Source organism: Canis lupus, chromosome 2 (genome assembly GCF_011100685.1).
Source record: "Canis lupus familiaris isolate Mischka breed German Shepherd chromosome 2, alternate assembly UU_Cfam_GSD_1.0, whole genome shotgun sequence".
NCBI classification, from domain to species: Eukaryota; Metazoa; Chordata; class Mammalia; order Carnivora; family Canidae; genus Canis; species Canis lupus.
This window is the reverse complement of record NC_049223.1, coordinates 46,881,321-46,908,494: the sequence shown is the minus strand read 5'-3', so window position 1 is coordinate 46,908,494 and position 27,174 is coordinate 46,881,321. Positions and strand designations below refer to the sequence as shown.

Here is a 27,174-nt window from a genome sequence, read left to right as displayed (position 1 = left end):
AATTATATTTTATGGACATGGGAATCTGGTACAGAAATAGTAAATGATTTTTTTGCTCCATCATGAAGTCAAATATGTACCTAGAACTAGAGACTAAATCAGATTCTTATATACCTATATTCATTAATAATACAAGTGTACAGCTGCAGCACAGTCCTGCAATAGAATATTAAAACCTAGAGATGAAAACAATCTCAAGAGAACTTTGGTCCGACTTTCTGTATAACGGCAGGTATGACTATTATCTCCTCATTACAAAGAATAGGAAATTAGTTGATCAAGGTCAAACCTAAAAATTAAGTCAAGCTCCAAATTCAAAGCCTCTAGAAACTCATCATACACGCCATGATTATTACTTCAAGAATACATATGTGAATCAGAATGGAGTTTTTAGATTTCAGACAGTTTCACTTCCTGACTTAAAGCCTAAAAACATAAACTGTAAACTCAGCAAGAGCAATTTATGAATTTGGGAGTAGGATATGTCTCTAAGTGATGGTTTAAGGAGCATAAACCATATATATTTATAGCCTGGCGCAAGTAAATTTTGTTGATTTTTAAAACTAGGTTCCAAATATACACATTATATTCCAAGGCCTATTAAAGGCACAAACTAGCTTTTAGCATTAGACTTTGGAATGCAGTTCCCAACAATGATTTCCTATGTTCCCTAGTTTTAAATGATACAGTTATAATACAAGATTTTAAAATAGACATAAAAATTAGAATCAGTGGAAGAATTTTACTAGCAAATAACTACTTGTTACATATCAAAAGTAAACTCTGAGTTTCAAACACCTGATAAACAGGCAACTATACAGTCCCTTATTTCACCAAGGACTTATCTTACTATATTAACATATATGATAATTACAGATAGACAATACCTGTCCTAGGAAAAATGTATTTAAAAAGAAATCCAAGTATGCAGGTCAGAATAGATGTGAAACATGAACTTCAAATTTCGTTCTTGAGCTTCCTTACAATCAAACCAAAAAGAGGCAAAACTCTCATTACCAAAAGGGGTTTCCGAAAGTTTTTTAGAATCACATTCTGAAATACCTTACATGGGACTTTCTATAAAGGGTACTCTATGACATGGAGAACAATGTCTCTGACAAGATCACTGAACATGTTTTATACAGTTAAAATGTTTTTTTTTTTAAAGATTTTTATTTTATTTACTCATGAGAGATACAAAGCAGGAGAGAGGCAGAGACACAGGCAGAGGGAGAAGCAGGCTCCATGCAGGGAGCCCGATACAGGACTCGATCCCGGATCTCCAGGATCACGCCCTGGGCTGCAGGCGGCGCCAAACCGCTATGCCATCCGGGCTGCCCCCAGTTAAAATGTTTTATACGGTTTATATGTTTAGGTGAAGGCATCAAATTAAAATTCTACCCAGTGACGGTGATATTGCTAGGGGGGTGCTTTTGCAATACACATCATTTTTACACTGAAGGATTCTTACATGGATTAGTTTTCCCAATTGGGATAGCAATTCTTATTTAATGGCTAAGAGACTCTAGCATAGAAATAAAAAGTAACTCGACATGGTTAATATAATTTCATTATTTAGGGGCAAGCCTAAAATTTGAACCTCTAGATTCAGCAGGGAAGTTTAGTATCTCACAACTTCAAAAGCACTGACTGCAACGCAAGGCTTCAGAAAGTTTCACTAATGATGCTCTCTACCTACAGGGAATTTAGTTTGCTGCATGTGCATGTACAGTACATTCTGAAGATAAAGAATTGTAAACAGTTTCAGTATTGAAAGCGCAGAAACACCTAATTTTCAGTATTTTGTGAAAAAAATTCTATAAACTAGCCAAAGCAGCTATATGTAACCACATGCAGTGACTGTACTCAATGTTTCTAAATGTATACAAGAAGCCATGAGTAGCAAGGAATAATCAATGAGAGACGTATCTGCTATTCAATCTAAGTATTTCTCCTGCAACCTGCACTGGGAATAATGAAGCTGGAAAATATCAAGAGAGCATCTAGTCTGCACATACACTTTTGCCCCATTTTCAATGATCTCTACAGAGATATCTACTCCAGGCTGTTCTTATTGTAAATCTTAGCACCCATAGTCTATGTTCCTTGTACATACTTGGAAATTATTAAGTAACTAGTATTCTTTAATTAACAAGATTATCATAATTACTTTACCTTTCTCTAAACACCTTACCTACTCATCTTCAGACCTCTTCTTATGGGCATCCATTATTACCCTGAAAACATACTACAACTGTTTGGTACTTTATTTATTTATTTGACAGAGAGACAGTGGGAGCATGAGTGGGGGAAGGAGGAGAGGGTGAGAAAGAAGCAGACTCCCTTCTGAGTAGGAAGCCCAACATGGGACTCCATCCCAGGATCCTGAGATCATGACCTGAGATGAATGCAGATGCTTAACCAACTGAGCACCACTCAGGTGCCCATTTGGTATTTTAATACAAACTTCACAAGATTTAGGTTATTTCATGATTTGTTCATACTACAAATTAAAATAAAACTAACAGTTTTATTTGTAAGTAGCAATGCTACTACATTTTGGAATCAACTATTCAAAACAATATTTTCAGGTACTGGGGTAACTGATCACATACAGCTTATCTTTTAGCAGGAAAAACAGATAACAAACTGGCAAACAAGTTCAGACTGGAGTGCTATGAAAAAAAAAATTAAGTGATGGGGTAGAGAGAGTTTTTGTGAGGAAGTAGCATCTGCCCTACAAAGGTGAAAATAATGTTCCAAGCAATTTTTAGCTAAAATTGGTTTAACTAGTTATTCTGCTACATATGCATTCCTTCTGAATTGTACAACCTTGCCCTGCTCCCTCCTGAATGTTCTTGTTCTTAATTTGAAGATTCATTCTATCTTTTAAAAGCTTTTCATGGCCTCCTTAATTGGTATATCCTATATGTTTAAGAAGCATGCTATCTAATTTAAACAAGTATTTTATAAGATTAGCTCATTGTTTTAGTATAGGTTTCTTCTAAATTATATTTAACAATGGGTGAAAATTAACAATATTTGAAAAAAATTTTTTGTGTTACTGGATAGGTCTACATAAATATCCTAAAAAACAGTAATTTTGTGATGCTTTCTAAGTAAAATAAGCTAAAAGCAAAGTAGCAGGGTAGGACCCATTCAGAAGATGAGGCTGATGGGAGAATGGAAAACACATTTAGTCACTGATGGCTTGGTCTAATAGTAGCGAAAGCCCAACAGAGAAGTTAGTTGACAGAGATCCCATATGAGGAGGCAAATCAACTGGCAAAGTTGGAGAGAATCTTTTGCACCATACTAGCTCTTTGAGACATGCTGCCACCACCTGGGCAATAGTAAATTCTAAAGTATGGAAAAATTTCAGTTGTGATTATTAGTTAATTAACAATTATAGAATAAAAAATATGCTTTCATTTTATGAAATCAGCCTTTTTCGGACAAATCTTTGGATATTAAGGAAGAACAGGGATTTTGGCCGGGTGTGTTTAGAATTCTGCTCTATTTTTCAAGTTTCTGATTCCTTATCTGTAAAATGGGTATAAGAACACTATCATTTGGGATTGTTTAGTCTCGAGATAACAGATCTGAGGCATCTAGCCCAGTATCTGGTGCATAATGAGTACTAATAGTTTTTAAGAAATTATTATTCTTTAATATGATCTTGCAAATACCAGTAAAACCTGATTATTACTTTTTAAATCAACAATTGTAATTATTAAGAAATGCATTTTTGGGGCACCTGCGTTGCTCGCTCAGTTAATCGTTCTTGATTTCGGCTCAGGTCATGATCTCAAGGTCTTGAGATAAAGCCCCATGTCCGACTCCATATCAGAGGGGAGGATGCTTCTCTCTTTCCTTCGACCCCCCCTTCCTCCAAACAATAAAATCTTTAAAAAAAAAACAAGAAATATATTTTCATTATGTTTCAATGAAAGGAAAAAAATAAAACTTAAAGAAAGCAATTTTGTCAAATAAAGTCAAATATGTGAAGTGTTAACTGCAGAGAAATAAACACAAAATCTTGAGTAGGTAGGAAAGTTCTCAAGATCATTAGTCAAGTCTAGATTTTAATAACAGAATCTTACTCTGGTTTTACTCATTCATGATGTTTTCTTTTTCATTCACAATTTTGAAGAGTCAAGGTGAAATCTAACTTTGTACCATCAGGAGAAAAATACTTTTTGAACAAATGACAGAGTAGGGCTTACCTTCTTAAGAGAGAAAAAAAGATTAAAATTTTGTAATGTTCTTTTTTTCAAGATAACTAGGGTGAATGGGGAGGGTGGTGTGATACACTACCAAGGAATTATGCCAAGATAAACTGTTCTTAATAGTGTAGGGTTCTGATAACTGGTTCAAGTTACATGAATAAGATTTCTTAATAAATACAAGCCGAGCTTATTTCCTTGTTATCCTAAGTTGGCATTCTAAAGGACATTTGTGAAAGAAAAAAAACCCAAAAGAATCTTTTCAAATAAAGAATAAGACCTTAAGAAAATTGGCTATGTTTCCACTGAGTTCCCGGTTCTGCTGCCACTTACGAAACATAAGTTAGAAAAATGGCCAAACCCAGTCCAACTGACATAATTTTAAAGCTGAAAGAACACCAGAGATAACCTGTGTACATTCCACATAAGGAAGAGGAAACAGGCTCAGAGTGACTTACCAGTGTATACAGATATACCAGTGTATACAGCAGAGACAAGGCCTGGGAACCTCAACTCACAAGCTAGGACTCCTGACTACAGAAAACAGCGCACAGTACCTGAACCTTCACACCACCTTTCTTTCTTTCTTTTTCTTTTCTTTTTCTTTTTTTAATATTTATTTATTTATTCATGAGAGACACACAGAAAGGCAGAGGCAGAGACACAAGCAGAGGGAGAAGCAGGCTCCATGCAGGGAGCCCGATGTGGGACTCGACCCCGGGTCTCCAGGATCACTCCCTGGGCCGAAGGCAGACACCTGCTGAGCCACCCAGGCGTCCCCTTCACACCACGTTTCATTAAGGCACTGCAGGTTGCATTAAGGGGCTCATCCCTGGCAACCCCTATGCTATTCCTGGGCTTGCATCCTGGCGCTGAAAACTAGGTAAGCAGTATTAGGCTGTGAAGGCAAGGTCTAGACTACAACCAGCTATAGAGCTTACTTCTTATGCATCTTTTCTTGCAGCCCAAGACTCCAATGCATTTAACAGGAGAAGCAGCAGAGCAAACTACTGGGAAGGCGGTAATTGGGTATACTGCGGATCCAAGATTAAAAAAAAATCACGCACACCTTGCCTCTGCACTGAAGGACGTTAAAATGCATTCTGACCCTGCCTGGAACTACTATTTGAGCAAGTTTTTAGAAATCACATAGTCAGTGATTTCTAGCAAGTAAAGTTTTCTGTATACACAATCCAGTGGCTGAGTCTGCTCCTTCCAGCTACTACAGGTACAGGCGGGGTCCAAGCAGCATAAGCTCTGAAACCATCACCCACGTTTCCAAACAAGAATGAGTAAGAAAACAACTGCTGCTAACACAACACACAAACATTAACGTATGCCCGACGGACAGTAGTTTAGTTTTTTTTGCCAAAAAGCCTGTTGCCTGGTAAATAATAGTTACTGCTGTTCCATCTAAACTAGTTATGCATGTCACAGCTTGCTCCTCAAAGAGAACGTTCTATAGTCTTTCAAGAATAAAAACCTGCTTTACTTGGCACATGAAAGTGAAGAGGTCTTGCAACACTCGCGAGCAAGCGGCAGAGAGAGCGAGCAGCTCAGTGCAAGCAATCACAAAACCTGGTCACCAACCAAACCAGAGTTAATCCCTCAGTTTCCTGTAGATTAGAAGACAGTGTTAAAGTGGCTCTTTCTGCTGGTTGACTTTTGCATCCCTGGATTCGTGTACTGAAAGAGCAAGCATCTCTGCCGGAACTCTACGCCCAGACGGTTCATTGGCCGAGTTCACTTTGGGGCAAGCACGGAGCATTTCGTGTGTGTGTGTGTGTGTGTGTGTGGTGTGAAAGGAGTTAGGGTCTCAAATTCAAAACAAACCACAAAAACCCCCTCTTCGCACAGCCTGCTTGCATTTCCCCTCAGGAACAAGGTCCAGGGGATCCACCACGGTCGGGCTCCCGGCCTGCGGTCCTGTCCAACCAGAAGAGGCAGGGGCTGGGGCGGGGTGGCCCGGGAGGACGGGCTCGCCCGGATCCTCCGACGGTCGCTCGGTGACCCTCACCTGGGCTCGGGGCGGCTTGTGGAGACCAAGCGCTACCGGTCCGGGGGGTGTTTCCAGGGGCTCCAGACCTCACCCGTCGGGGCCCTGCACCAACCGCCGGCTCCTGGCTGACCTCGGGGGCAGAGACGGACGCCCCGCGGCGCCCCGGCGCGGCTCCCGGCGTCCTCCCGCGCCTCCACCTCGCCCCTGGGCCCCCGCAGGAGGCGCCGGACTCGGGCTCCCCGCAGAGGCCTCACCCGCCGCTCGCTGCCCCGGGCGCCGCCCCGCCCCCGCGAGCCCCGCAGGCCGGGGTCCCGGGACCCGCACCGCAATGGCGCCGCCGGAAACTGGCCCCTCGACTTCCTCGGGCCCCCTGCGGGCTGGGGCCGGCCGGGGGGCGGGACGCGCCAGCCGCGGCTTCCGCCTTCCTGCTTCCGGCCTGGAGGTGAGTTGGGAGTCGGGGGTCTGAGCCCGCGGTCGCGGCCGTGAAGGGGGGCGCCGGGCCAGCCCGCGCGCCCGGAGGAGGCCCGAGCTGCGGCGGGACCACGCCCGGATGCCCGGGACCCGCCCGCTCTCGGATTCCCGCCGAGGCCGCTGGGCGAGCTAACGTGGCCCCCTGGGGCGGGCGGCCGGATGGGGTGAGGGAACTAGAGGGAGAAAGGACCCCACCGAGGATGGACGCGACGTGCTGACGGCGGCCACGCACCGTCAGGGCCGCGCGGGGCTGGGCGGACGTGAAGCCGGGCTCGACCCCTCACGGGGGGAGGAGAGTATGACTGACTTCTCCGAGGCGGGGGCCTCGCGGGTTTGGGTCGCGTGCAAGCGCCCGGGAGCCGTGGCGGCCTCTGGGCCGTGGCGGCCTCTGGGCCGTGGCTTTTCTGTCTTAGTGGCTAGAACTTTGCCACGAGCCCGGCCCTTCACTTCCGCGTTACTCTTTTATTTTTCTTCTTCTCAAAGTTTCTTCGATTGTCACTGAATTTTGCCTTAGTCAGTTCGTGACCGTGCTGGAGAAGTTGTGAACCAACAGATGGACCTCCGTGTGGGCCCGAGAATCCCAGGCAGGGGGCGGAGGCCAGGCCCGTTAACAGGGCCCTACCGGCACTTGAACGTTTGAGTATGAAGCGACCGGTGGAGGGATGGTAAAGCCTGTGGCACATGAGAGACAGAGAGAGAGGGGCAGAGACACAGGCTGAGGGGGAAGCAGGCTCCACGCAGGGAGCCCGATGTGGGACTCGATCCTGGGTCTCCAGGGTCACGCCCTGGGCCGAAGGCGGCGCCAAACCGCTCAGCCACCCCGGCTGCCCCTGTGGTACTTTTTTGGAGGTGAAGGGATTGTGGGTGATGATGTGTATTTTCCTTTGGTTTCTGTGAAGAACACGAATTGTGTAGTAGAGTGACCAAAAAAAAAAAGTTCAAAACCTGGGAACGGATATGCTGTAACTTATCAGTGAACTCATTTTTCTCTTTATATGTCAGTGAGCCTCATAGTTTTATTTTGAAGTAATTTAGTAAAATAGTTGTAATTATACCAGTAATTAGGATTTTCTTAGAGGGCATTTGCAGTTGTCATGGATTCTTTCTTCAAATTAGGAAGAGGGGACCCCTGGGTGCCTCAGAGGTTGGGCGTCTGCATTCAGCCCAGGGCTTGATCCTGGAGACCCGGGATCGAGTCCCATGTCGGGCTCCGTGCATGGAGCCTGCTGCTCCCTCTGCCTGTGCCTCTGCCTCTCTCTTTCTCTCTCTGTGTCTCTCGTGAATAAATAAATAAAACCTAAAAAAAAATTAGGAAAGAATAGGTTCTAATGTGTATAGTGTGCTAGGCAATTTTACATGTCATTTATAGGTTGCATAGGTAGGATTTCAAAATAGTCTATTTGAAATTTTCACAATTATCCTAAAAGTTGACTTTTTTCCCTCTTATCTGTTTTCAATACAGAATTTAAACTTTCTCTCACAAGTGTATGGTAGAACTAAAGACGACAGACAAGCAAGAGTCATCTGACACTGTAATTGGCTCACCAGTAATTCCAGGACAAAGTTGGAAAGAACTACTCAAGCATAAGGTAGATGGCTTTTTATATCCCAGCCAAAATTGTGCATGTATGTACACCCATTCCTACCCAAGTATTCTTAATTTTCACCTTTGAATAGAGGTTGACCCAAACACGAAAGGTTGAAAATCAGCCTCTGGGGCAAAATAGAAAATGTCACTCAGATCCACACCATCCGTATTTACCAGATGGCCGTCCCATACCAACTCAGAGTGGAACAAAATGCTTGGCACCTGTTATGGGTAATTTTTTCATTTATTCAATTATGTCCTCAAGTAGGAATCTTTAGAGAGGAAAGAGGGCATAAGATAGCATGTCCTTTTTTTTGCTTATGTCTCTTTGCACACGAATGTGGATATTAATCATGCCTCCCATACCATCTCTCCTTTTCATCCCTGGAAACAGCCATGCATTCATTACCTTCCTCTCAACCTTTTCATGTATTCTGTGGCTTGTCCTTTTCAAACACCAAATTTGGTGAATCGTATTTTTGTTAATTAGTACTTAATAATACTAAGTCTGTGTCAAAAAATACCAAACACGATTCAGCTGTTTCCTGGAAGGAGCGCTTAAGACTCAGGACTCTTTTTAAAAAGTCTGTTGCTAAAGAAAATTGGCCGTTTCTGAACACAGATTCCACAAGGTTTTTACTTTTTATCTTCTATACCTTTACACTTTTAAGTGTTACCCTAGTTGAATTATTTTTCTTAACTGGAGATAACAGTCCGTATTAAAATAGTACTAATGGATGGTTTTTCAAAAACAAAAACCTAATGAGTTACAACAGAATTCCGAGTTAACTGAGTGTATGATGTAACTTTTTCAAAATTTGATTAACCACATAGTCTTTTCTCTTGTTGCCCCCCTCTTCCCTTTTCTGAAGACGGCCACAAAGATGTTTGATATAAAGGCTTGGGCTGAGTATGTTGTGGAATGGGCTGCAAAGGACCCGTATGGCTTCCTTACGACGGTTATCTTGGCCCTTACTCCATTGTTTCTAGCAAGTGCAGTACTGTCCTGGAAATTGGCCAAGATGATTGAGGCCAGGGAAAAGGAGCAAAAGAAGAAACAAAAACGTCAAGAAAATATTGCAAAAGCTAAACGACTAAAAAAGGATTGAAGGAATGAACAGGCTGTATAACCAGAGGAAAATCATTTTGAAAATTATGCAGCATTGGAAGGGCCCACAAAGGTTTCTTTTCTGGTTTTTATGGCTATAATTTGTTGTAAACAAAGTCTGAGTTCATGGAAGAATCATGTTGTCACCTCTACTGCAGCAACTTTTAGGTTTTGGTGTAGAAGTCTGATGACAGTTACTGTAAATTGGCATTTATTATGCTATAAATTCTTTATAATTGACTTAGTCACTTGCCATTTGGCAGCTTATGTTCTGAAATGAAAACATCCGGTGGTGAAGAATGACTATACATTATGAACTCTATTCAAATAATGGCTTAGAACAGGGTTCTGTTCTGGGCGAAGGGAATTGAGGATGTAATAGTCAAAACTGTCCTGAGGTGAAAAGTGTGCTTTGGCTTAAAAGCCATATATTAATTACATCTTTTATCATTATTGCTTACTTCCTGGAATAGAATCATTTCTGGCTTTCTCAAAGCCACATATTAACCAATGACTCTTTGTGTTCTGCATTTTCTCATTTTAGCCTTTGAGATAATTATCAGACATTTTGCATTTTTTAAAAATCTCATTTTATAAAGAATTCTCTTATTGGCTATGTAGAATTACCACCTACCAAGTAGAAGAATTTTTGTACTTATGAACACTGCCATTTTCGCAGAGCTGTCTTGTTGAGTAGAATAACACTTTGATTTAAAGCTTGCAGTAAAAATGCCAAAGCTTGTGGTACCTTGGAAGCAGTTTAATCTTTACTGTGCTGTGTAGAAATGTGTAGTTAATATGTCTTACTATATAACTTGCTCATTATGTAGATGCCACTTGTGTGTTTTTATTCCATTCTTCATTTTAATTTATCTAGTAGTGATGTTCTGTACTTTCTGATCAAGCAGGTTCATGGTGAAAATTAAACTTTCAGACTTCTTTTAAGGAATTTTGAAAAAGTAATAGTTAAGTCCTATTTCATAAGTGGTAAAAGTTTAACATTTGGAAAAATTTTGTTCCTCATACTAGTAATTGGGTGAAAAAGATAAATTATGTCAAAATGAGAATGTGTTAAAATTAGAAATAAAGAGCTAAAAAGATACTTCCTTCAATTAAGTAGCATAACTGGAACTTTTTACTATTAAACATGGCTTTTATAAATGCAGAGTCCAATAATTTTGTTAACTGTCAGTATCTAATAGCTTATTAACATTTTCCTCACCTCTGATAATGAATTTTAAATTACAAATAATTGTCCACCAGCTTTAATTTAAAAATGAAACTAGATATTGAAATAAATCTGATACTTTTTTATAAAGAGGTCCTGGGTTTTTTGTTTTTGTTTTTTTTAAACGGAGGGTTAGATATGTTACTGAAGTTAGACTTTTCAAAGGGTTCTGAATTTATTTATAGCTACAAGCCTACTTGTAAAAGTTCAGGGCAATGTTTCTCAACTATGAAAACCTAAGGACTCATGAGAATGCTTATAGACTGGTCTCCAGGCACTGAAATAATTCAGTGTTTTGTTAGGTTACTTACGTGATTTAGGATATCTTTATTGTCACTGAGGTTTTAATAGTTGAAATTAAAACGTAAACTGCTTCTGTGTATCTCCTAGTCCTCCTGGGTCTGCAGAGCACAGTTTAAGAAAAATTAGGCTAAGATACATGTAAAATTTGTCAATTATCTACTAAAGCTGTGCTTTCATTGATTTCTTGTATTGAAATCTGTTTTTCTATAATTTCTTTTCGAGTCTTAACACATGCCAATTTTGAATTTGTTTGACATAGGCAGTTTCTTCAGCTTTAGTTTTTTCCCAACATCTATGGAGCCTTTTTATATATGTGAGATCGACAGATTTTATAATATGTATGTCTTTACGTTTGTGTTTATGTGGGGGAAATGGGGAATGCAAAATAGAGTATTGTGAGGGTAGATTCTTCAGAAAAATCAGTCTTTTCTCTGCAACAAATAATACTATTGATGAAAGAATATCATTCTTACTATGCCTAATAAGGCATAAAATTTCTTTTAAAAATTGCCTTTTTATGTTACTTCTGAAGTTTTGAGGATATAATCAATTACCTTTTTTTATTTAAAGATTTTATTTATTTATTAGAGACACGGGAGGGGGCGGCGAGAGAGAGAGAGAGAGAGACAGAAGAGAGATAGAGACAGGCAGAGGGAGAAGCAGGCTCCATGCAGGGAGCCTGATGCAGGACTCGATCCCGGGTCCCCAGGATCACGTCCTGGGCTGAAGGCGGCCCTAAACCACTGAGCCACCCAGGCTGCCCATCAATTAGCCTTTTATGCCTGGTTTTGGGAACAACACAGGCTGCCTATAATAGATATTTTACCCAAAAAAGAAAAAAAGGTTTGTGTGTCAAAATTTGATCCATACTATCCACGTGATAAACTTCAGCATGGTATTGCTACATCAGATACACTTTTTAGTATAGCATTTTTAACTTTTATTTCTTGAGGTTATAGTAAGCAAAGTAAGCTTTCCAAGCTGTGAGCTTGAAAACCAATGTTGAGATAAATTATAATTAACAGCTCCTGACTCATTCCTTCTTTGCTTACACATAATGTAAAGGAAAGGGGTAAGGGGCACTTTACACCTCATCTGGTATTACGTTAGAGGTAATCTGTGTCCTGTTAATGATTGTTTTTATGTTTGGAATTGGTTATAACATAACTCTGATTTACTTTATATCTGAAATATATATGTATGTATATGTATGTGCTTCTCAAATGTATTAAAATAGATTCCATGTTCAAATACCACAAGTTTGGGAAATATAAAAAACACGGGATTATTCCTATGTGATTTCTTGGAGTCTTTTAACTGTATTTAATTATTACAGACTCTTCTCACTTCTGGTTTTCCCCCCAAAGAACATAGACACCGTTTGAGAAAGCCTGTTCTATGTAAATTCCAGTTACATTTATTTTTGTTTTTGTGTTTTATTTTTTGTTTGGTGAGATCAGATCACATTTTAAATAGTGTGGTTAATGAGATAGCATTAAAAATATAATGGTATTGGTTCAGGCTGATTAAATGATAGAAATCAGTAAAAGTAGGAATGGAAAAGAATAACATAATGGGAAAAATTTTTTCCTCCATTTTTGTTGATTTTCAACTTCATATATCCAAGGCATAGCTAATAGGCTAGATTTATAGAATTAAACCCAATAGCCAACACATTTTCTGTACTTGAGCAGTCAGAAATCTGCTACATGCATGTATAGCACAGGCATGGGAAATCAAGAACAGTTTACCTCTGAGAAAGTACTTAAGGTATATATGATACTTTAATTACTTTGAAATGAACATTTTTATTTTTGGAATTAAACCTTTGCTTAGGTTTAAAGTCTGTCTTGAAAAAAATAAAGACATTTTCATTTAAAAATTTTTAAAAATTTATTTATTCATGAAAGACACAGAGGGAGAGGCAGAGACATAGGCAGAGGGAAAAGCAGGCTCTTCCCAGGAAGCCTGATGCAGGACTGGATCCCAGGACCTCGACCATGCCCTGCGCTAAAGGCAGACACACTCAACCACTGAGCCACCAACGCATCCCAAGACCTTTTCATTTTTAAAAAAAACTTGTAACTGTCCAAAATATAACTATTTAAGATATGACATATGGTGGACAAACTAATACTTTGATACTTTAATTGTGTTTGGCACGTGTCTGGCATAAAAGCCAAATATAAAAAAAGATTGCTTAGAAAGGTAAATTGAATTAGGGCAAGGTTATATAGTTCATTTTTATGTAGGACATTTAACTCTGTTCCCGTACCACCTAACAGTGCCACCAGTCATCCAAAAAATGTTAGTCTTGAGGAAAGGAGTGTGGATGAATTACTAGAAATGTCATTTTCACTTCTTGAAATCACTTTTTTAAAAAAAGATTTTATTTATTTATTAGAGCACAAGCAGGGGGAGCAGCAGAGAGAGAGGGAAAAGCAGGCTTCCTGCTGAGGGGGGAGCTTGACCTGGGGCTCAACCCCCAAGTCCCTGGGATCATGGCCTGAGCCGAAGGCAGATACCAACTGAGCCACCCAGGCACCCCTTGAAATCACTTTAAAACTTCATGCTCTAGGGGCATCTGGCTAGAGTGTACAACTCTTGATCTCAGAGTTGTAAGTTTGAGCCCCATGGTGGGTATAGAGATTACTTAAAAATAAAATCTTTTTTGAAAAAAGTGTATGCTCTACTAATAATGGTGGGCCAGTATCATAATCTTACTTCAGGTATTCTCCCACAAGGACTTCTGGTTAAGACTTCTGGTTAAGATTTTCTTTTCTGGTTATGTAAAACAGCTATTTTCATTTTATTTTTTATGCCTCATCTACTTAGTATTTATTTTTTAAGTTTTTACTTAAATTCCAGTTAGTGAACATACAGTGTAACATTAGTTTCAGGTGTAAATTTAGTGATTCAGCACTTCAATACGACACCCAGTCCTCATCACAAGTGTCCCTATAATCTCCATCACTGATTTCACCTATCCTCCCATCCTCCTCCCCACTCTGGTAGCCATCAGTTTATTCTCTGTAGTTAATAAAACAAGTATTTTAAAAGGAAAACAAATTAAAAATGTAAATTGTCATGTTAAGATATTTATAGACTAAAAGGCAAACATTTATAAAAAGATGTATAGATTTCATTTAATCTAATAGAAATATTTTAGCATGTTAGAACATTTGTATTTTTTCTCATAAACCAAGATTCAAGAAATCTTAACTTATAATCAATTGCACTATTTTATCAATTTTACCTCTTTTTCTATTGCCTACTGGCTAGTTCCTTTTTTTGCGTGTATGGTAAAATGTAATATTCTGTAATGATACAGAGACTCAACGGTTGACCTCATATTAACAGGTGCTGGAATGATAGTATTTTCACCAAGGGTCTTTTTTTTGGTCATTCAATAAGTATGTTATGGAAATAACGTTTGATTATTTGTTTTAATATTCTGTTTTACAAAGTTGTATTTTTCTGTAATTTATTTCTTAAGCAATTAAAATTTTTACCTTCTATTAAGTAAAAATGTTAACCTATGTGTTTTTAAGAATTCAGTATTAAAACATGTAACTGGGACGCCTGGCTCAGTGGTTGAGCATCTGGTTTCTGCTCAGGGCATGAGTGAGTCCCGCACTGGGCTTCCTGCAGGGAGCCTGCGTCCCCTCTGTGTCTCTGCCTCCCTTCTGTATCTCATGAATAAATAAAAAAGGTCTTAAAAAAAAAAAAAGAACCAAGGATTTCCTATAGAGCATTAAAATTTGAATCACTCCGTAAATATTTATTGAGCACCTATTATAATGCCACAACACTGTGAGCAGTATGTATTAGCAACAAAAACTTAGTTGTATACTTCAGAAAACATATGACCCTTCAAAAATACTTTAGTATAATAATGAGTGTTTTAACATCACCCATCTTATGTTTTTCTTAAATATACAAGTCACTGGAATTCCCATTGTCAGTGGAATTGGTGAGAGCCCTCGCCTATATTTCATTTTCCCAAAATACTGTTTTTTTTTTTTTAAGGGGGGGAGGGGCAGAGAGAATTCCAAGCATGCTTCACACCCAGCATGGAGCCCAATTTCACAGACCTGAGATCATGACCTGAGCACAGGAGTTGAAATCAGGAGTCGGATGCTTAACTGAGCCACCCAGGTGCCTCTCTCAAAATAATTTTTTATCTTAGGGAACTCCAGTTAACATACCATTTCTCTTTACTGTCCCTTCAGACTTTGTGATGATTATCTTCTATTGGTCCTACTAATTTCTCTTTTCAAACTCCAGGCTTTTGTGGCTTTTTTTGATTTATCAACTACATTTTCTTCACCTCCACATGTTTTAATAAGAGCATGTTTAATAAGTTCATGCTTATTAATCCTTCAGAATCTTAACAGAATGCTTCTCCAGAAATGGCAGTCTTCTCATTTTTCTCTTCACTGGGTACTTTAGTAGGAGACAGCACTAATTACCATTATCTTTCATGATATACATTGGAGTTCCTAAATGATCATAAGGATTCAAAATGTACTGAGCGCATAAAGCTATAAGATACTTCACGAGGGAGAAATCCTAAAAGGGAAAACCTAAGCAAGTTCATAAATAGGATGATGACTAAAGCAAATGAAGGAGTTATACCTAAAAGAAGTTGGATTTTGAGGTGCCTGGCTCAGTTGGTAGAGTGTGCGACTCTTGATCTCAGTTGTAAGTTTGAACTCCATGTTTGGTATAGATTACTTAAAAATCTTTAAAAAATAGGCTTCTATATATAGTTCATAACCTCACATTTCTTATGCATACTAAAAATGAATTCTTGGGTAGCCCGGGTGGCTCAGCGGTTTAGTGCTGCCTTCAGCGTAGGGTGTGATCTTGGAGACCCTGGATCAGAGTCTCACATCAGGCTCCCTGCATGGAGCCTGCTGCTCCCTCTGCCTGTGTCTCTCTCTCTACTCTGTGTCTCTCATGAATAAATAAATAATAAAATCTTAAAAAAAAAAAAGCTTAATGGAACTGAGAATTACTGTATATTCAGAAAATAACAAAATAATTTTTACTTCTTTTATTGTTAAAAAAAGTTACACAAATGAAATACTACCACAGCGCATTCATTGATTTGGGTTCTTGCTGCCTTGTGGCATCCAGGATCCCGGTTGAAAGATTTTACCAGTGCTGGTGGGAGCCACGGAAGGTTCTTCCTTTCCAAAGTATGGAGCCGAGGCATGCCCTTTGATCTGAGTTTGAACTGGTTGAGCCAAGAGTTCTTCCTTGCTCCCTTTGCTAAGGAGTTTTTCTTCTTCATAAAGATGTTGACTTTTAATTTTAATATCTTCTCTTTTTTTTTCATTCTTTAGTATTTCCTGCATGTATATACAAATGGAAGACATTACTAAATTTGAGTTAGATTAAACCCAAGCTCTATTGGTTTTGTGAAAGTAAAATAAATAAATAAATATATATATACACACACACACACACACACACACACACACACACACACGATACTTTTAGGCACCCTGTAGAGTTGTCAGGTGAAGTGACCATGTGTCACAAAGGAAATCTTTGTCAATACAATACAGGAAACAGTGGAAGTAGAAAAAAATACGTTTTCCATATCCCTATACTCTTCAATACCCTCTATGCCCTTCTGTGTCTTCATGGAAGCCCTGGAGCAGAATGAAAGCTACGGAACTTTCATTGAGTTGAACTCAATGAAACTTGAGTTTCAGTTGAACTTGCAGTGGTAAACCACCCCAGGTAGCAAGATGCTACTGAGAAGTTGGTATGCACCTTGTTTGGTGTTGGTGTCAGGGGATCAGTCACATCACAACCCCTGAAGCTCCCATTCCTGCTTTATTTACCTCAGCTCTTCTGCAGTCTTACAGCTGGTGTAAACCTCTAGCTGCTGCATAAAGACAGGTGAAGGCAGAGAGCTGTTCTTTCTTTTGTTCTGTCTTCGCATAAGTTCTCTATTCACCATCACTCTGCCAAATCAGTTTCTTACAACAGCCATTTAGGCAAATGAAAAACTCAATCTTCTGAATATGTTAATTATTTTAACATGAAGACTGATTAAAAATTTCAAGAGTTGAAAAACATGGAGATTATCATTTTACCTAGGAAAGAATTTCCCTTGTCTTTTCTTTTAAACTGTTACCAGACCCCTCCTAACAGCCTCCAAAAAAATTAAACAGAACATAAATCATGTATGAAAGGAAATCTAGTTTTGTAAATATTTAGAATAGATAAGATGAAAGTTAGATGGAAAAAACATGAATCTGGAGAGTTAAGTCATTTTGTAACAAAGCCTATTTTACAGTAGAAATTACCGTAAAATAAGAATTTTTCCTTTCATTTCCTTTGAACACCACCACCTTCAGTCTCAGTACGTTCATTAATAAAACTAGTATGTTTGTTTCAATGTGTAGAAATAAACTAAGAGCAAGCAAGTGGGCCTTCCTTCATATAAAATGTTTATATGTTTAATATAAATATCCTTTCATATGCTGCTTTTCTCCCTGAAAATATTCAACATAAAAAAAGAAGGTTGTATGATTTATCATTGTACCACAATTTACTGAGTGAACACCCCTACTGTTATTTCCAAAAAGACACATTTTCTTTTTTCTTTTCTTTTTTTTTTTTTAAAGATTTTATTTATTTATTCATGAAAGACACAGAGGAGAGAGGCAGAAACACAGGCAGAGGAAGAAGCAGGCTCCATGCCAGGGAGCCTGATGTGGGACTCGATCCTGGGTCTCCAGGATCACACCCCAGGCCACAGGCGGCGCTAAACCGCTGCGCCACTGGGGCTGCCCCTAAAGTGACACATTTTCATTCAAAAAAAATGGCACTGTGATGATCATCCACATATTTCCTTGACTCAAACATAGTTTTTTTTTTTTGTTTTTTTTTTTTAAGATTTTCTTTATTCATGAGAGACAGAGGCAGAGACACAGGCAGAGGGAGAAGCAGGCTCCATGCAGGGAGCCTGATGTGGGGCTCGATCCCGGGACTCCAGGATCACGCCCCTGGGACAAAGGCAGGTGCTAAATCACTGAGCCACCAAGGGATCCCCCAGACATAGTTTTAATGCCAAACTACCTCTTACTAGCTGTGATACCAAGAAGGTCACTTAAGTTTTTTTCAAGCTCAGTTTATCTGAAAATGGGAATAATGTGACTGTGTATGTATGAATATTTATACCTCAAATACTCACATGTATACTTGTTCACATTGTTAGGGCTTCTGAAAGTCTGTGATTAAAACCATGGGCTCTGAAGCAGGACTATCTGCATACAAATCCCAGTTTGGACATGTACCAGCTCTGTGACCCTGTCAAGAGTTGCTGAACCTCTCTGTATCTCAATTTTCTTGTGTAACGTGGAGGAAACCATGCTGTTTTCTTCCACAGGCTGTTTTGAGGACTGGGAAAGAACTAGCTGCTGGGCAGTGGTTAAGACAATAGAAGAGAGTACAGGTGAATATTTAAATAGTGGACAAACATTGAATAACTATTTGTTGTGAAAACCTTGTAAATAGCAGAATCCCCATATCAATGGCTACTCTAATGAAGAATAAAGACAAAGTTCGTGATTTTGCTGGACTGAAAAATCTTCAATATTTTAATGTGCTACAGCCTTCAATAAAGCAGCACCCATTGCCACTTGATTGAGAATAGAGGTGTTAGTAAAATAAATCTACTGGCTTGAGACCAAGATGGAGTAACTGGCACTACACTAGTCTTTCTGCCATAACAACTAGAAAGCTGGACAAAAAATACTAAACTTTTCAGGTATTAAATATTAAGTAGTGCAGCACACAAATGAAATGAGCCCTGTATTACCTCAGCTTTCTGCCTGGAGGCATAATATGGGCTGCTGCATAGGGTGGGGGAACCCAAGCAGAAGTTGTGCTAAAGAGATAGAGACATTGGTTACCAAGGCTGAGGAAGCTAGAATTTGTGGGGCAGGATACCAGAATATGCAGAAAAAAAAGTCCCAGAAATCTGCTTAGGGGACCACTTGAGTATTCAGCTGAGTATTAAGCTTATGTTGCTAGGGTGAGATGCTACAGGGCCAGGAATAACTACCAAGGAGCTGTAAACTGAACAACTGCTGGAGCGTGCATGAAGCTACAAGACATTCAAGTTCTAGTCAGCCAGAGATGCCTCACCGAATACACAAGGCATTCAGTATAAATACTTCAGAAAGATCACTCTTTAGGAGTAAGGATAAACTGGCATAAGAGTAGACGTAACTCTAGGCATGCATTGTCCAATATAGTAGCCACTAGCCACACATTTTAAATTAATTAGAATAAATTAAAAATTCAGTTTCAGGAAACTGAAACATTAAAGAAAGTACTTCAGGCTGAAAGAAAATGATACAAGATGAAAACTTGAATCTACATAACGGAAGGGCTAGTGACAGAAGGATGAGAATGGAGGACATCACTGCATAGAAAATGCTAGATTTGCAGGCACTCTGTTATGTGCCTGATGCTCTGGAACTTTATGTCACTCACTGTACGTTCCTTGAGCACATGAGTATCATCATATTGTCTATGGAAACTACTGCTATGGATTTTGAGGCTTATCATGATTGTACCCCCACCAAAAGGACTTCATAAGGTTTGCAAAGATATCAGTTATTTTGATGACAAGTATAGCCTGAAAGCAAGGGGACTGTTGGGATTATATGCAGCCCTCAAATTAATAGCACTAGCTGGGAGTCAGACAGTGCCTCACTCCCTCCCTACTCCTACCCAACACAGAGCCTCAGCCCACCAAGCCTTCCATGTCCTACACCATTGTCCTGGCTTCCCTGGCCGGACATTTGAAGCAGCAATGTCAGCAACGGTCTTTTTTTTTAAAGATTTTATTTGGGATCCCTGGGTGGCTCAGTGGTTGAACATCTGCCTTTGGCTCAGGGCATGATCCTGGAGTTCTAGGATCGAGTCCTGCATCAGGCTCTCTGCAGGGAGCCTGCTTCTACCTCTACCTATAAAAATCTTTTTTTTTTTTTTTTAAATAAAGAGTTTATTTACTTATTCATGAGAGACACACAGAGAGAGGCAGAGACACAGGCAGAGGGAGAAGCAGGCTCCTGATAAAGAGCCTGATGTGGGACTCCATCCTGGGACTCTGGGATCATGCCCTGAGCCAAAGGCAGATGCTCAAGGGAGCCACCCAGGCGTCCTAACAATGGTCTTTCTCCATCTGAGGCTGAGCCCAGTGAAGCTGATCTTCATGCATGAGGTCAATGCCATTCTAAGAAGGTCACGTCCAAGAGACCCTGGGAGTGAAGTACTGAAGGATATCATTTTTAACTAAAGCTCAAGCAAGAAGAGAAAGTAACCATACTCAAAACAGAGAAAGCATGAGCTATGGCAAAATCTGTTATTTCAGAACTTTCCCTAAATATACTGTTAATGAATGACTATTCTGTGACAATCTCCCTCATTTCAACAGGCAGCAGAGTGTTCAGTTGGAGCAAATTAGCTTAGACTTTTTTTATGGAGCCTTGACACTGGGAAAAAAGACAAATTCAGTTGTAAAAAGTACTATGTTGCTATTAAATGTTTGAATTTATGTATTTTCTGTGTCATATTATACATGACCATTGTTTGTGAAGGATTACAGTGAAGACTTTTTTTTTTAAAAAAGGAAAAGTTCTGGATGCCTTTAAAAAGCTCACCCCTGTTTTTAGCACAGTCAAGTTAATGGTTATTTATTGTATATAATTCATGAATTTGACAGTGTGAACTCAAGCCTCAAAAGGTGTAGCTCAAGCCCCTTCCAGGGCCACTTCTTGGCTGAACTCTGCTTAAGAGCCCTTTTGGTGCTGCAGTACTCTACTCAGTGTTGCAAACTAAGTGTAATGCGAAAAGACTGAAAGGTTTTTTTAGATTAATAAGATACAGACAAAAAGCTTGAAAATACAATCTTCTTCTTCTTTTTTTTTTTAATATTTTATTAATTTATTTGAAAGAGAGAACAGAGGGACCGGGAGAGGGAGAAGGAGAAGCAGGCTCCCCAGTGAGCAGAGAGCCTGATGCAGGGCTTAATCCCAGGACCCTGAGATCATGACCTGAGCTGCAGGCAGATGCTCAACTGACTGAGCCACCCAGGAACCCTGAAAATGCAATCTTCTAACTTGTTGACTTATAGCACATTTGTAGACTTTAGCCATGATATAATCCCACTCGAATCATATGGTCCCTCATGCAAATTCTAGAATACAGGAATTTTTCAAGATGGTGTAGAAATCAGCTCTAATATAAGTTATACCTGTGGGAGATGCTGGGTAACAGACTGAATACTGGAAATATAAAAAGAGGTAAAACAAATGGCAGGATAGGACTAGAAATCTGTGTAATGAGGCAGAAGAGATTACAGAAGAGATTACAGAAACCGAGGCAATGTAAACTTGAACCTTGGAACTCAGTTCTAGTATCCGAGAGAAGGGAGAGAGCTGCCTACAAGTGCTCTTGACGAAGTTATCCTGGCTGCAAGAAAGTTTAGATTACTCAACAAGTACTGGAGTGAGAAGGGCTGAGAAACATCTAAGTGAGTCAAAAAAGGTTATTCAGGGGACGCTTGGGTGGCTCACAGTTGAGCGTCTGTCTTTGATTCAGGGTGTGATCCTGGAGTCCGGGGATAGAGTCCCGCATTGGGCTCCCTGCATGGAGCCTGCTTCTCTCTCTGCCTGTATCTCTTCCTCTCTCTCTCTCTCTGCCTCTCATGAATAAATAAAATCTTAAAAAAAAATTTTTTTTTTAAAAGGTTACTCAAGATTTTTCAGGTATCCACTGCATTCTGCATCTTTGGGGCCACGCGTGGACCAGACATATGGGAATGAACAATTTGGAGTCTATTTTATTAAATAGAATTGAATATTTGGATACAGATCTAAGCATATACAAAAACATCTTGGAAGTATCGTGTTTTTACACATATATCTAGTAAACAAGGTAAATACAAATTACCCATTATTACAAATTTAAGATACATAAAATGCCACGAGTATTTTTTTAAAGATTTTATTAACCTATTTGAGAGAGAAAGTGAGAGAGAGCACAAGCAGGGGGAGTGGCAGGCAGAGGGAGCAGAGGGAGAGAGAGAGAAGCAGGGCTCCTGGGATCATGACCTGAGCCAAAGGCAGATGCTTAACTGACTGAGCCACCAAGCTGCCCCTCACTAGTACTTTTAAATTTCTTTGTAGTGCCATATGTATAAATAAAAGCAAATGATGGTTTCACAATATAATTCAAGATCCTAATCCCCTAACCCTATTTCAAATGAGAATTCTTCTATCAAGGAGTATTTCAGTAGTACTCTCTTATATACATATATATGATGATGATGGTGTGACATGCATGTTAAACATGAAATTCCATGATAATACATTTTAAAATTATTTGATAATTTTCATATAAATGGATCTAGAAATGGAACAGAGCTAATGGTATGTCCTTTATTAGGGAATTATAATGATTGTTTTAAAAGTGCTATGAATCCAGCTAGGAAAAAAGGCAGGCACGATACACATGTACATATATATTACAACCCAATGCTTCTTTGATGTTCTGGTTCCATGCTTCTTTGGAGTTTAGCATTTATAAATGGTCTCCATTTGGTTTTAAGTACTTGTGAATTCCAAGTACACCATACATAACTATGTTCAAACAAGTACAAAACACATCTCAAGATAAAATCTAAATATGGTTTGAAGAAAATTAAACAGTTCTTTACTGTTAGAAAGTTTATTAAATTCAAGAGCAAGCAAAGATGTAGGAGTCAGTCTTATGCATAATGATAAAATTGGCCATGTCAGTAGATTTTTTTTTGAAAGTCTGTGGGAATAAAACCATGGCCATTTCATAATGATCAAGTTATACTACATATGAAAAAGAAAGACACTGAAGTCTTTACAAGTTTTAATTTGAAATTATAAATTAGCAACATATTTGTGGCAAAAGCTTAATGTAAATCTAACTTTAATAACTACTGGATCTAGATATATGCTTTTCAAAGTGCATGTAAGATAAAGATACGATGAAAGTTTTGGTCTTAAAGATCAATTTTCTAAAATAATTAAATTACTAAGTACATTTCCCCACTTCATACATTTTTTCACCTTTTGTCACACTTGTGCTATATTTATTATAAATACATTTGACTTTGATAGCTCCATGAATTTCTTTCCATAATTTAAACTATACATACTATTTTTTATTTTAATGAATATTAAAAGTCTTAAAGAATGAGCATACTGCCTTTGGTCAATTTAAGAAAAAAGATTCTCAAAAAAAAAAAAAAGAAAAAGAAAAAAAACATTCTCTGAAGAATACAAAAGATTTAGTAAATACATTGTAAGTGAAAATTTGGCAGAAAGCATGTTCCAGGTCCCCAAATCATACACATTTGGTTACTATACAATGGTCTCATCCAGAAAGTAGCCTTCCAGAATATACCCTGGCCCCCCACCCCACAATCAACATTGCTATAATGGGAATTTGGTGTACAACTATTTCAAAATGTTCTAAGTCAGATATGCTTTTTACATTGTCATTTTTGTAACATACCAAAAAATGATTCTAGGCCTAACAAATAACGATAGCAATGCTTAAGTTTGAAAATGTTGCCAAATTGTTGCTTTAAACTATATTTTCTAGTTGGATAAGTTGAACTGCCAGGATGAAATAAAATTAATAGATCACCTTTTTTCAATATATGAAAGAGAGGGGAGGAAAAGCAGGGAGATGCATAGGTCACCAAAAGGTACTCTGTGTTCAGATCCAAGGCAATGCCTGCTAGATTGTAATCAAAAACGAACTCAATCTTGGCTGGATGGGATACGAAACCAAAAGAGTAAATAAATGACAACGCTTAGGTTAGTAAAACAGCACCAGGTTGCTAAGAAATCTATTAGAATGAGACAACGAGCAAGCAAGTTCTCCAGCAGTAGAAGCTGCTCTTGCTATGTACTCTTGCCAATCACTAGTGTGCCTCTGCCAAATCAATGTCACATTTAATTTATTCACATTCGAATCTATTGCAAACAGACTTTGATCAATTACAATCATGAAAATGCAGACTGAGTTTTGTTGTTTTGACATGCTTTCTTGAACTTCTCTCCTGCATTTTTAAAAAACATAATTGCAAGAAGTTGATCTCAATGATTTTTGTTATTTGAGGGGACAATTGTTAAGATTTGTTTATATTCCTTGCTGGCTAGGAATTTCTGGCATTGAGTTTTCTGTCTTTGAACTTGAGCCAGATTAATTATTACATCTCAAAATGTTACTAAAATGAACTAATCACAGAGCTCAAGTCATTAACAGTTTTGCAGGTGGTATTTCTTTTAATAAAATAAATGAACTTCCATCTATATGAAAAAAAAGACCTTTGAGCATAAAGATACAATTACTTAATTGAAAAAGAAATATGGCAGTTAAACATTAATAAAAAAATAATTAGAGTCATTTAACTTTAGTCCTATTTAATTGCACTGCCCTGGTGGGAGACAAAGAAAACCTTGCTCCCCTGTGGGAGAAGTGGGGAAGCCCATTATCCCTGGGAGAGAAGCGATGTCAGGTCCCTGTGGCTTTTCAGGCCTGGGCTCCTAGAGTGGGAAAGAAAGGGCAGAGGCTGGAGCCCTGGAGGAAGAAGGAGGCTCCATCTGTGAATGACTGCTAACACTTAAAGAGCTGTTACATGCCAGCTGCTGTAGGGAGAAAACAGTTCTCTCGTAGGTTGAGAGAGGGAAGGAAAGGAGCTGGGAGGAACAATCAAACTTGTTGTGGTCATGGAGGGAGGTTACCTTCCCAGGTCCTAATGCAGAGGCCCTGTCCTTTGATGCAAGGAACAATAAACTTGTGGCCCTGCATACTCATTCATTCATGCATTTTTCGTTCTTTCTTTCATTGAATGAATTTACACAAGCACCTCCAATTCAGGGCAGGGGCCTGGGGATTCAGAGAACAAAACCTGGCTTCCACTCTAGGAGCTTCCTTGGGGGTTGAGGGGAAAACAAACAAAGGAGGTTCCTGCTGCGACGCAGACTTATCCAGGAGTCAAGGCAGGGAAGAGCTCCGTGAACACCAATGATCACTTTTGCGGCTGCTGCTTATAGGGCTCTTTTCTACTTTCTCATTTGCTCATTCACTGGTTCATTTAGATACTGAGAGCCCACACAGTGAGAAGACACAGCCTTTCGCCTAAACTCCAGGAACTCACAATCTCAGGAAGAGAGACAGGTTAAAAAATTAATCAAATTACAAGATGACAGATTCTGAAATAATATTAAGCAAAGAATGTTTTGAGACTGCAGGAGAAAAGCTGGCGTTTCTATTATTATCCACGGAGTGGGCAGGAGGGGGTCAGAAATGACTTCCCCGAGGGAGTGAGGTCTAAGTCTTAACAACAGAAATGACTTCCCTGAGGGGATGAGGTCTGAGTCTTGACAAGAGAGAACTGAGAAGAGAAGACGCATGCTGGGAAGGGGTGAGGACTTGCAGGGGTGAGAACGTGCTAAATCTTACAATGCAATGTTAGGACATTAAGCTTTTATCCTGAAAGCCATGGTGAAATATTTTGACTGTGAAGCAAGAGTAGGATTTCCGTATAAAAGAGAAGAATGCTTAGTTAATTTGGATTTCAAATAAACAAATTGTTTTGTATACGTGGTTCTTCTATATTGTATGGTATATACTTACCCTTATAATTATCCATTGTTTGTGTGAAACTTGAATTTAACTAGGTGCTCTGTATTTTTATTTGCAAAATCTGGCAACCATTAGCAGGAGACTTATGTGTTTATACCACATTAAGAAAAAATGATTTTGGCAACTGTAAAAATTAGATTGGAGGAGAGTAAGACTGGAATAGAGAAATCAGATAGGATGCTACTACAGAAATGGAAGTGAGACGTTATTAGGGCAGGAACCAAGACAGGTAGTGAGATGGAGAGGAAAAGACAGATTGTGATGATAGTCAAGATGAGAAAGGTCTTGGTCACCAAATGTGGAGGTGAACCAGACCAGAACAATCCCCAAGTCTCTGATGATGACGATGGAGTGATGATGGGTAACGCTATGAACCATGGGAGGAAACAGGGAAGAAGAATTCTTTTGGAGACACACTGAATTTGAGATGTCTATAACAGACCCAAATACTATGCATCAAACTGTTAGTTCCTTCTTAGCTGAACCTCCAAATAACTGAAGTGCTTCAGGACTCTCTTCGAGGTCCTCCCCTTTTTCTATATACTCTTTGCCTAAGTAAGCATTTCCAATCTTACGAGTTTAAACACTGTCTATATATGCTGAAAAATCTCAAATTTATACTTTTTTTTTAAAAAAAGATTTTATTTATTTATTCATGAGAGACACAGAAAGAGAGAGAGGCAGAGGGAGAAGCAGGCTCCATGCAGGGAACCCGATGTGGGACTCGATCCCAGGTCTCCAGGATCATGCCCTGGGCCGAAGGCAGGCGCTAAACCACTGGGCCACCGGGGCTGCCCTCAAATTTATACTTTTTGATCTGACTGCTTTCCAAGCTCCAGAATTATATGCTATCCAACTATCTTAACTGATGTTTTAACTTGGACATTTTAACTTAAGCACCTCCAAGACCAATGAGGCTCAGAGGGCCAGCTCAGGGTCACACAATTAGCCTAGACTTAAGGCAGAAGCACCTGCTTCCACCACATTCCTTCCACACTCATTACTGCCCTACAGTTCTCAGCAAGCCCCACACCAGGCTCTGCATACCGCTGGCCTCAGGATAGTGCTGCCTGACTAAGGTGTTGCCTTGAGCTCCTGCAGCTTTGCTTTGCTTAGCTTCAGTTGGGCCTCATCCTGTTTCCCTTTCTTCATATGCTAAGACAAGACAAACCCCAAGGATACACTACCGCACTGCACATGTACCTAGAGAGGAAGCCAGCTACCTAGGTGGTGGCCCATGCTCTCCAAGTAGCCTCCATGACATACCGAATGCACACCAGTGGGCAGGATCTGGAGAGGATGAGGAGGCTACTGGGAGGTCCTTGTGCTGGGAAGTAGCGCGCACATCAGCCAGCAGCAGCTGAATTGGCCTCCCTTATACGGTTGTGCACGTTTAGTATAACTATTCCTATGCTCCCCTTGCCTCTTACCTCCACCCAGCCCTACATCTTATCAATTCTTTCTCCAAAGTGTATCTTGAGCCATGCAGATGTGGCTCTCCACATCCCTTACCAAAAGCATTTC

General features: G+C 39.4%; 2 protein-coding genes and 1 long non-coding RNA gene across 18 annotated transcripts in view; 1 reads left to right on the top strand and 2 right to left on the bottom strand.

Annotated features, from left to right (window-relative positions):
• The window catches only part of LOC102151620, a 109,400-nt gene extending 102,859 nt beyond the window's left edge, over positions 1-6,541 (bottom strand). For 11 of the 12 annotated variants that reach the window (XR_005355578.1, XR_005355572.1, XR_005355576.1 and 8 more), the window contains exon 1: positions 6,244-6,541. This is a non-coding gene — a long non-coding RNA (uncharacterized LOC102151620). The remainder of the gene's footprint in view (positions 1-6,243) is intronic. The other variant, XR_005355579.1, reaches the window with a different exon arrangement.
• SMIM15 (small integral membrane protein 15) lies at positions 6,521-12,217 on the top strand. 5 transcript variants are annotated; one of them, XM_038530690.1, is made up of 3 exons: positions 6,521-6,667; positions 8,159-8,285; positions 9,157-12,217. In XM_038530690.1, the coding sequence occupies exons 2-3, from the start codon at positions 8,184-8,186 to the stop codon at positions 9,391-9,393; spliced, it is 339 nt and encodes a 112-aa protein (XP_038386618.1). In that variant the 5' UTR covers positions 6,521-6,667; positions 8,159-8,183; the 3' UTR covers positions 9,394-12,217. The 5 variants fall into 5 exon arrangements, with proteins under 5 accessions (XP_038386618.1, XP_038386619.1, XP_038386616.1 ...); XM_038530691.1 differs by lacking the exon at positions 6,521-6,667 and adding an exon at positions 6,724-6,860; XM_038530688.1 differs by lacking the exon at positions 6,521-6,667 and adding an exon at positions 6,853-6,992.
• Positions 12,218-15,967: 3,750 nt separating this feature from the next.
• NDUFAF2 (NADH:ubiquinone oxidoreductase complex assembly factor 2) overlaps positions 15,968-27,174 on the bottom strand; it is a 147,688-nt gene continuing 136,481 nt past the window's right edge. The window contains exon 4 of the mRNA XM_038530687.1: positions 15,968-16,280. Within this exon, the coding sequence (XP_038386615.1) occupies positions 16,029-16,280 (252 nt within the window). The 3' untranslated portion in view covers positions 15,968-16,028. The remainder of the gene's footprint in view (positions 16,281-27,174) is intronic.